Raw genomic sequence first — 9799 nt, 5'->3', positions numbered from 1 at the left:
TTATGACTTTAAAAGTCAAAATTATGACTTTGAAAGTCAAAATTATGGCTTGTATCTCATAATTATGACTTTAAATTTCAAAATTATGACTATGAAAGTCAAAATTGTGACTTTGAAAGTCTAAATTATCACTTCGATAGTTGAAATTATGACTTGTATTTCATAATTATGACTTTAAATGTTGAAATTATGACTTTAAAAGTCAAAATTATGACTTTGAAAGTCTAAATTATCACTTCGATAGTTGAAATTATGACTTGTATTTCATAATTATGACTTTAAATGTTGAAATTATGACTTAAAGTTGAAATTATGACTTATCTCATAATTATGACTTTAATAGTCAAAATTATAACTGAACATTGAAATTATGACTTATCTCATAATTATCAATTTGAAAGTTGAAAATTTGACTTTGTATCTCATAATTATGACTGAAAGTCAAAATTACGACTTTCAAAAGTTGAAATGATAACTTTTTATCTAATACTGGACATTTTGTCTCTTTTCATTGACAGATATGGGCTTCCATATTATAGAGATTTGTTGCAAATATTTTATTTGTTTTACACTTTCATAAATCATTTAAATTGTTAGGAAACAAACCTGATAATCATTTAAAAAGAAATATAAATTTGTATGCCTCTTTTTTTTTAGTTTATTGTTGTCGTTGTTATCCACAGTTGTCATCACTCTTTGTTAAAAATTCAGGCCTCTCTTGTAAATGAGTCCCCGAGACTCAGTGGGATTAAACTGTATAAATAAAGTTTGAATGAATGAATGTAAAAGTGTGCCATGGAGGATATCTTAGTATATCTTAGATCTTATTACCATTTTTATTTTACATTTTATATTTTTGTTGGATGTAACTGTGACCTTGAGTACAACCAGCCTGCTGCTCTTGGCTCAAGTACAGAGGCTCTTGACCCAAGAGCAGCAGCACCGTAAAGGAATGCATGCTCGCTGCCTTACATGCCAAAGCTTTAAACTAAGATGTCAGACTTCTCTACTGACTTGGCATTATATAAACAACTAGAAAGTTCCTGGAGAAACTTGGATGGGGACTCCCGCGTGGCGCCCATTTTAGAGTTCTGACAGACTTTTTGAATTAGGAAAATGGCATCTTTGTTTGGGAATTACGTCATCGTGGTAACTTGAAATTCCAATAAAAGTAATAACACACATCACGGCGCCGAGCCAGTAGTTTTGATGTAACATTTGTGGGGGTACATGTTGCAGTTCGGGTCTCTTTAATGTTGACAGAAGAGTAAGTTATAAAGTTAAGAAACTCTTTGTTAGGTGGATAATAATAGGTGCTGCCTTTAAAGGCAGTCCCCAACTAAATGAAATATAAACTCAAGGTATTGTGTACTGAATGCTGTTCATCTCCATCTTCTACTGCTTCATCTTTCAGCAGCATCTTTCCATGAAAAGCACCAAAGATTAAATATTTGTAGGAGATAATCTGTGAGATGAGACGAGATTGAAAAATCTCATGATTTGTGGAAAAGTTGATTTGAGACATCCATGGTTCCTGTAGGAACAAAAAATTCTTGTACTAGATTTTATATATTTTTTTCAAAACAAAATTGACTCGAAGGCAACATTTATTTCTGAGAATTCATATTTATCACCAAACTGTCAGCCTGTCTTCATCTTCTACTGCTTATTCATGGTCAGTTCTCTCTGGTGACTCTCCAGCTCCTCCTGGGGATCCCAAAGGTCAGTGAAGATCCACAATCCCTGCAGTGAGTTTTGGGTCAAGGCCTCTTCCCAGTGGGATGTACCTGGACAACCTCCAAAGGGAGGCATCCCAATCAGATGCCAGAACCATTTTAATTGACTCGACTCTACTTGATCTCTTCCTGGTGGCGGAGCTCCTCACCCTTTCTCTAAGGCTGAACACCCTAAAGGAAGCTCCTTGAAGCTGCAGGATCTCGTTAAGATAAGAACAAATAAAGAGATTAAATACGAAGTGTTTGAATTACCAATTTATTGTACGAAAAGCTGAACAATTAAAACCAAAAGATCTGAGGGTAAAAAAAAAAAGCATTTCTGTAAAACTGAGGTGATTTTTATTAAATACAGGACTTTTTTTTTACACTTTGAAAGCTCTTTAAGATGGCACAAAAGAAAGATCCTGGACTGTAAATGACGTGCTGAGCAGGACAGAGAACATCCAGTAGATCTTCGGCTTTTAGAACGTGGAACACTAAACATCAAGGTCATCATCAGGATCCTCCTGGTCATAGTCATCGTTGGCATCCGGCTCGTAAACAATCCGCCCTGAACCCGGCCCTGGGCAGAGCAGAGCTGTTTTCCTGTAACATGAAAAAATGTGTTTTTTAAGTTTTATTTTTTTTTAAAAGAAGAAGAAAAAAGAAGAAATGTAGGCACTTTATAAATACAGGTTGTTGAAAAAGTTGCTAACTTCTCTTTGCTAAAAACAAACGGGAGTGTTAGTTTCTTCTTGGCCTCCAGCTCAGAGTCGGACAATCGCAGATTGAAGGTCAGGTCAGCTGTCGGGTCCACCTGTCAAAAGATGTTGTCCCGTCATGCCTTCTGTTCATACTCTGTTCAGACGAGTAACTCTGGATATTAGACACACTATAATACACTATAATATACTATAATATACTATTCACTATACACTATAATACACTATAATAAACTATACAGTATAATAAACTATAATGGTGCATTTTCCTTCTGTACGTTTTTCGGCATCTTTCACGTTCCACAATGTTTGTGCTATTTCAACAACAAAATGTTCAGCTCGTTCAGAAGAAGGGTGCTATGACTTTTGCTGTTGGTGCAACTTTAGCTTTTTGAAATATTTAGCCTTTTCTGACTTGTTTTTGCTAATAGGAAATGAATTAAGTTCATTTTCCATCCTTCAAATCTTTAGATCTGTTTACAACCTTTTACTGCTCCTTTCATATTTTGTTCTGGTTCACCTTCTTTCAGCTTCCTTGGGCAATTTTTTTTTTTTTTATTTCAGCTAATTTCAGCTGTTTTTTCAGCTGTTTTGTGCTCTTTCAGATTCTTTCTGCTAACTACAACATTTTTGTGCTTCTTCTAACTTCTTTCTGCTAATTCCACCTTGTTATGCTCCTTTCAGCTTATTTCTGAAAATTTCTGCTTTTTCTACTATTTCAGCTACTGGTTTTATGCTAATTTAAGCCTTTTCAGCTAATTCCACATTTTTTGCACTCATTTCAACTTTTTTCTGCCCAATTCAGCAAAAGTGCACTCTCTTCACTTCCTTCTTGTAATTTTTGTTTTTAGCCGCTTTTTTAGCTACTTTTCTGCTGGTTTTTTTTTCTTTCTTTATTTCAGCTTTTTTCAGAAAATTTCCCCATTTCTGTGATCATTTTTGCTTCTTTCAGCCAAATTAGGCAAACATATGTGTTCTTTCTTTCTTATGCTAATTTATGCATGTTCTACCTTTTCATCTACATTTTTAGCAAATTTTAGCTGTTTTCAGATAAATTCAAGTTTTACTTTGTAATTTTTGCTAATTTCAACCTAATTAACTTCTTTATGCTAATTTGTGCTTGTTATGCTCCCTTCAGTTTTTTCTGCTCTTTCAGGTACTATTTAGCTGTTTTTATGTTAATCTTAGCTTCTTTTTTTGGCTAATTCCACATTTTTTAGCTCATTTCAGCTCTTTCCACTTCCTTCTAGTAGCTTAAGGTTCTTTCTGCATTTTCAGCTACTTTTCATCTATTTTTGTTGTTGCTAATTTCATCTGTTTTAGCTAATTTTGTATGTTTGCTAATTTCAGCTTTTTTTTAGCTAATTTTCTCATTTTTGTGCTCTTTCTGCTTATTTAAACCTAATTCAGCAAATATGTGTTATTTCTATTTTCTTCTGCTAATTTATGCTTGTTCTTCCAGTTCAGCTACATTTCCGCATGTTTTAGCTAATTTCAGTTATTTATCAGCAAGTTCTTCAGCAATAAGCATTCACATTGCATTTTCGCAGGAAATGCAATTTCCCTAGTTAAAATTATTTTTTTCGTCATTCACAAATAAAAATTATTATAAACTTGCATCGACATTGTTAAAATTAAAAACTGAAATACTGCAACTTGCCAGTAGGTGGCGAGAGTGATCCCATTTACCAAAGAAAAAAACATTATAAAGGTTAGAAATTCTTCTAAACAGTTGTAGCTTATTTGTGCACATTTAAAGTTTAACTGAAACAGGCTCAGGATAAAATAAATAGTATACAGTTTAACAAAGCGGCTTCAACGTTGTCGTCATTTTTGGGACACAAAGTGACATCAGCCTGGCAGAAAAAAGGCTTTTACTTGATCATTCTTTAAAACTTCATATGTTGAGTACAGATAAAAAAACTAAAATGGTTAAATCATGTCATAGTCTGTCTTCCGGATGGGGGACGAAACGTTTCTCACTTAAAGAAACAGGTCCAGATGACACGATTTAACCATTTTTCTTGTTATCTACCAGGATTACCGAGCTTGCAAACTTTTTTTTTTGCGGAGTACAGATCCACACACCAAAAACTGAATTTTTTTTTTAGTAAATCATGTTTTTCCCACTAAAACCACAGCAGAGCTTGTCTGTTATTAACAACGCCCAGCGTATCACAGAAAAGGTTTAAGTTGCACGTGCTGAACTGCACCTGCTCGTCCTCGCCGTCGTTCAAACTCTGCTCAGGGATACTGCGCTTGCTGTGAACGGTGACCGTAAAATCCTCGTTCACGCTGAACATCTCCTCCTGTGAATACAATCATCCAACGCCATCAATACATTTTTAACAAAGCAGGAACGCGAACGTATAATTCCCGGTGAAAGCGCTGTTTATATTTTCCAACAAGTCTGACCGAAAGCAGCTAGACGGATTTTCTTGTTTCTTGAAGACGTTTTCACTTCCCAACTGAAAAGTTGTCGTAATTTTGATATTTTTATGTCAGTTTTTAAGTGAAAAATAAGCAAAAACGTCAACAGAAATGACAAAAAGTCCAGATGCTTTTGATTCGGCTCGTTAGAGGAGACTCTACACCAGCATATTACGTACGTCTTGCAGAACTTTTCCAGATTTTGAGCGTTTTGTTATTTTTGCCATGGCTTCATCTCGTTTGCCTCCAGGTGCCACAGCGATGAGTGAAGTAGCCAGGTGGCAGACACTTCCCACAGTGCCCTTCTGGTGCATATCTGCATGCAGCAGCACAATAACAGCCCTCACAGCCCCCCCTAGTGAACACACACAAAAATAAACCATCAATCCAAAGAAGAACGGCATCATCTTACACCTTTACTCATTCATTCAACCTTAAAGTACAAGTACAGACAATACACTACAGTAAAAATGCAATTAAAATAAAAGTAGTGTTATAAAACAATAAATCAATGTGCCATATAAAACAAGGTAAAATAGTAAAAACGACATATTTGTTTTGATGTTTCCATTGACCTTATCAAATATTTAAAATCCCCTAAAGAAATTCATTCAGCCTTTATTTACACAGATAAATCACATTGACAAAAAGTAATGAAAGTGACACATGTATAGGATTTTGAGAGGGAAAAAAAATCCTATCAAACTTTCACTCCTTGGCCGAGGACAGAGATTCTGATATTGAAAAAAACACCCCGCACAAAGGCACATAGTGACGCAGACGTTCCACAGGGGAGGGGAGACTACAAGAGTGATCGTGTCAAGGACACTCTAGAGGCACTGTAGGAGTTCTGATAAGAATGGAATGATCAGTCAGTTCCCTCTGGTGAGATCCGTCAACACTCTCGAGGGATGCCGAGGTCGACCTAGGACAGAGCCAGAGCGAATCAAAGAGTCCTGAAATGATGACACGATGTTTATTCAGCTGGGTCCCCCTGATAGGTCTGCAGACTTCCTCCGTGGGAGCAAAATTAAGATGGACAGCTTCAGATCTTTTTGTAAGGTGTTCCAGGTTGCAGGGGCAGGGTAGGAAAAGGCCCTTTTATCAAGTGCATGCTGTAACTGCACTGATGGCGTGACATGTGGGAGGAGATATAAGAAGGAAGCAGACCAAGGAATGATCTATAGATGAAGATGCACCAGTGTGAGAGCCTACGTGTAGATAATGATGACCAAATGACCAAGCAGTACAGAGTGCAGTGATGGGTACGGTAGTACCGGTTATGAATCTTAGCGCGCCATGATAGACAACATTTAACATCTGCAAGGAGCTGGTAGGGGCAATAATGTAAATAATGTCACCAAAGTCAATGGCTGGTTGGAAGTAGCTGTTACAAGGTGTTTTCTGGCATTCAGAGTTAAACAAGATCTATTTCTGAAAAAGAAACCCAGTTTTAGTTTCAGTTTCTTTATCAAGATTTCAACATGCAGCTTAGAAGAGAGATGTGCATCGACCAAAATTCCCAAGTATTTGTAAGAATCTACAAACTCAATAGGAACACCATGCATGGATAAGATAGGAGGAGGAGTTGCTGGCACCGACTTTCTGTTTGTAAACATCCCTTTGGTTCCGTCAGCATTTAGCACCAGCTTGAGATGAAATAAGTCTGACTGAATGATGTCACATGCAGAGTGTACAAGCTGGAAAACCTTGGTAACTGTGTTAGCTCGGCAATAAGCAACAGTGTCATCAGCATAGAGATGTAAGGATGCGTCAGGAATGTTTTGACTTACGTTATTTATATAAATTGTAAAAAGAGTGGGACCTAAAACTGAGCCTTGTGGCACACCATTAGTGAGCATTAGGGCACTAGATAAAAAGTACTGTTACTCTAAATTGAAATAAACAAACGAGAGTGTTTGATGCTGAAAAGTAAAAACAAAACAATGAATAGTTCACCTTTTCTGAGCTGGTGGAGTGTTTTGCAGACAGCAGGTGGAGTCACGTGCCTCAGTATCCACGACAGAGAGTCGATGATTAGCGTCACTGGTTTGGTGTGTGGCGTTTGTTTGACCAGATCTGTAAGATCCTTGAAATTGAACTGGTGAACAGTGAACGCCTGCTGCTCGGTCCACCCAAGGGGATCTGAGTAAGCATTGTGAATGTGTAGCCTGAAATTGAGAAATAAATAAATTTCCTTTAAATATATCAAGGTTCATGCTCGATAATGGTTGGTCCACTGTAGGAGTGTACTGCTTAGTGGGGAAAACAGTTTGTGACTCCTCACACTGATGAAGCCCTTCGGATTGAGGGCGAAACATCTCTCAACAAAAAAAAACGTCCAGATGACCTGTACTTTAAATATACATTACCAGTATATAAAATTAAACTATTGCCTATTTCCTGACATTTTGACCACTCAGAAAAATGTTTTATACACCGAGGGAATTGTTTTTGTGGTCTAGAAGGATGAAAAATGTGAAGGGATCCTGTTGATGTTGGCACGGGGGCTGCACAGCTGCAGAGAGAAAAGCTCTGCAGAGAGTGGTGAAGGCTGCACAGAAGTCTGTTGGAGTCAGCCTCCACACCATCACAGGCATCTACACCTCCAGATGCTGGAAGAGGGCCACCTGCATCATGAAGGACCCCACTCACCCAGCACACACACTTTTTGCCCCACTCCCCTCAGGAAGGAGGCTGAGGAGCATTAAGTGTAGAACCACTAGACTGAGGAACAGCTTCTACCCTGAAGCTGTTAAGACTCATAAATCCCTAACCAGGAAAATCACTGCAATGACACTTTGACTGGTGATATGTCACTTTATCCATGCTGCTGATTATCCATGCTGCTGATTTCTTGCCTTTGAGCCGCTTTATTCATACCCATTTGCTCACAACAGACTCATGTTCAAGCTGCTGTTTAATACACCTTATTATATTACATTATTATTGTTTAGCATATATCTTAGATCTTGTATACTCTTTTTTTTATTATACTATATATTTTTTATATTTTTGGGTGTAACTGGGACCTTGAGCACACAATTTCATTCCACTTCATGTACCACGTGTGATGCGAATCACAATAAAGAACCTTGATTTCTGTAATTAAGCAGTTGAACATCACAACAGTCGTCCAGCTAAAGAATGTTGCCTTGAACAATATGTTAATGTGACACAGTGACATAAAATTCAGGAACGCCTTACATCGAGCACACGGAAGCGAAACAAGTCGACCGTAATGTGCGTGCTTGACATAAAGAAGCTGATCCAGCAGCTAATGTTGGCTGAATCTTTGACTGTAAAAGACGTGTCCTCCAGCCCAGAGTGCAGTCACAACGATGGTTCCTCAACTCACCTCACAGCCTGCTACGACTCAAGATCTCTGTAAAGTTGGATTATATAAACTCCATCTGTTGGGTGCTTGTTGGACAGCGTGACCAGCAGGGAACTTACAAAATAAGTCAGGTAGCAGTGCGTTTAAGTTGTAAAAAATGCACCGGTACTAAAACTTTAACAACAAGCTTCAACTCGAGTTTTATTACAAAACAACTTTTATTCATCTAGGCTAGAAACCCAAAGAAATATAGTTTTAGTTTACACACCATTTTTACATTGAGTCATAGCATTTCTGTAGCGTTTTGGCCGTTCATGTTACATGTAAAGCCTTCTCTGGTGTCTGAAACCGTACTGTTGCCCAAATCCAGAGTGCTCGATTACAACAACCGTTACAGCTCGGCTGTATTTGCACCTTTGCATACGGCCCCTGTTTAAAGGCAAATAATGTAAAAAAAAGTAACATTTCACTTAGATGCTCTAACTTTAATTCCACACACTTAAAGCATGCTTCTCACCAAGTGTGTGTAAATTCAGCAGTGTGGTTTTAAAGACATTTCAACGCTAATGCACTTTAACATACAGTAAGGTCATGACTACTTGTGTTTGTAGATAAAGTCAATTAAAAAAACAACATTAACACTAGACTTGTCTATTTGTGTTCAACACTACTCATCTGAAGGATGTTTCTTACCAAGTTTGTGGAAATTCAGCTGTGGGGTTTTAAAGACATTTCAACGTTAAGGCCCGTCCGCACTACGTGTTTACAGGCTAGTGAAATAATGAAAACAACATTACCACTAGATCTAACAAAGTTGAGTCAGCTCTTCTGAAAGGAATTGTCCATCGTTAAAACAGAGACACATACATGAGTTTTGTTGAACACAGGTAAGGTTAGGTTTAGTCATATGCAGATCAACAAAAGGTCAACAATGGAATGAAATGCTCAGGACGAGAAGAACTGTCTCGACTCGCCACAAAAACAACAAGAAATACCAAAACATGCTACAAAAATACAAAAACAAGACAGCAAACATGAAAAAAAAAACAACTACAGCAGCATGGTTCCTATTAGAGTAATTCTGTTAGCTGTGTGGTTCTGTTGGCAGTGAGGTTCTCTTAGCATCATGGTCCCATTAGCGGCATGGTCCCGTTAGCAACATAGTTCTGTTAGCAGTGAGGTTCTTTTAGCATCATGGTCCCATTAGCAACATGGTCTCGTTAGCAGCATGGTTCTGTTAGCAGTGTGGTTCTGTTGGCAGTGAGGTTCTCTTAGCAACATGGTCCCGTTAGCAGCATGGTTCTGTTAGTAGTGAGGTTCTTTTAGCATCAAAATCCCATTAGCAGCATGGTCCTGTTAGCAGCATGGTTCTGTTAGCAGTATGGTTCTGTTGGCAGTGTGGTTCTCTTAGCAACATGGTCTTGTTAGCAGTGTGGTTCTGTTAGCGATGAGGTTATTTTAGCATCATGGTCCCATTAGCAGCATGGTTCTGTTAGCAGTGTGGTTCTGTTTGCAGTGCGGTTCTCTTAGAAACATGGTCCTGTTAGAAGCATGGTTCTGTTAGCAGTGTGGTTCTGTTGGCAGTGTGGTTCTCT

At 37.9% G+C, this 9799-nt stretch overlaps 2 protein-coding genes across 5 annotated transcripts in view; both read right to left on the bottom strand.

The window, feature by feature from the left end:
* The window catches only part of gps2 (G protein pathway suppressor 2), an 831114-nt gene that overhangs the window by 49602 nt on the left and 771713 nt on the right, over positions 1–9799 (bottom strand). The gene's annotated exons all lie outside the window — the stretch shown is intronic.
* Positions 1979–9799, bottom strand: part of elp5 (elongator acetyltransferase complex subunit 5) — a 9874-nt gene continuing 2053 nt past the window's right edge. The window contains exons 4-8 of the mRNA XM_037676173.1: positions 6827–7038; positions 5047–5222; positions 4651–4746; positions 2432–2532; positions 1979–2321 (exon numbers count right to left, since the gene is read on the bottom strand). Coding sequence (XP_037532101.1) covers positions 2213–2321; positions 2432–2532; positions 4651–4746; positions 5047–5222; positions 6827–7038 — 694 coding nt within the window. The 3' untranslated portion in view covers positions 1979–2212. The remainder of the gene's footprint in view (positions 2322–2431; positions 2533–4650; positions 4747–5046; positions 5223–6826; positions 7039–9799) is intronic.

Source organism: Nematolebias whitei, chromosome 1 (assembly GCF_014905685.2).
Source record: "Nematolebias whitei isolate Nwh7 chromosome 1, NemWhi1, whole genome shotgun sequence".
In the NCBI taxonomy this organism is placed as follows: Eukaryota; Metazoa; Chordata; class Actinopteri; order Cyprinodontiformes; family Rivulidae; genus Nematolebias; species Nematolebias whitei.
The sequence above is the reverse complement of the archived record's forward strand: the minus strand, read 5'-3'. Positions and strand labels throughout refer to the sequence as shown.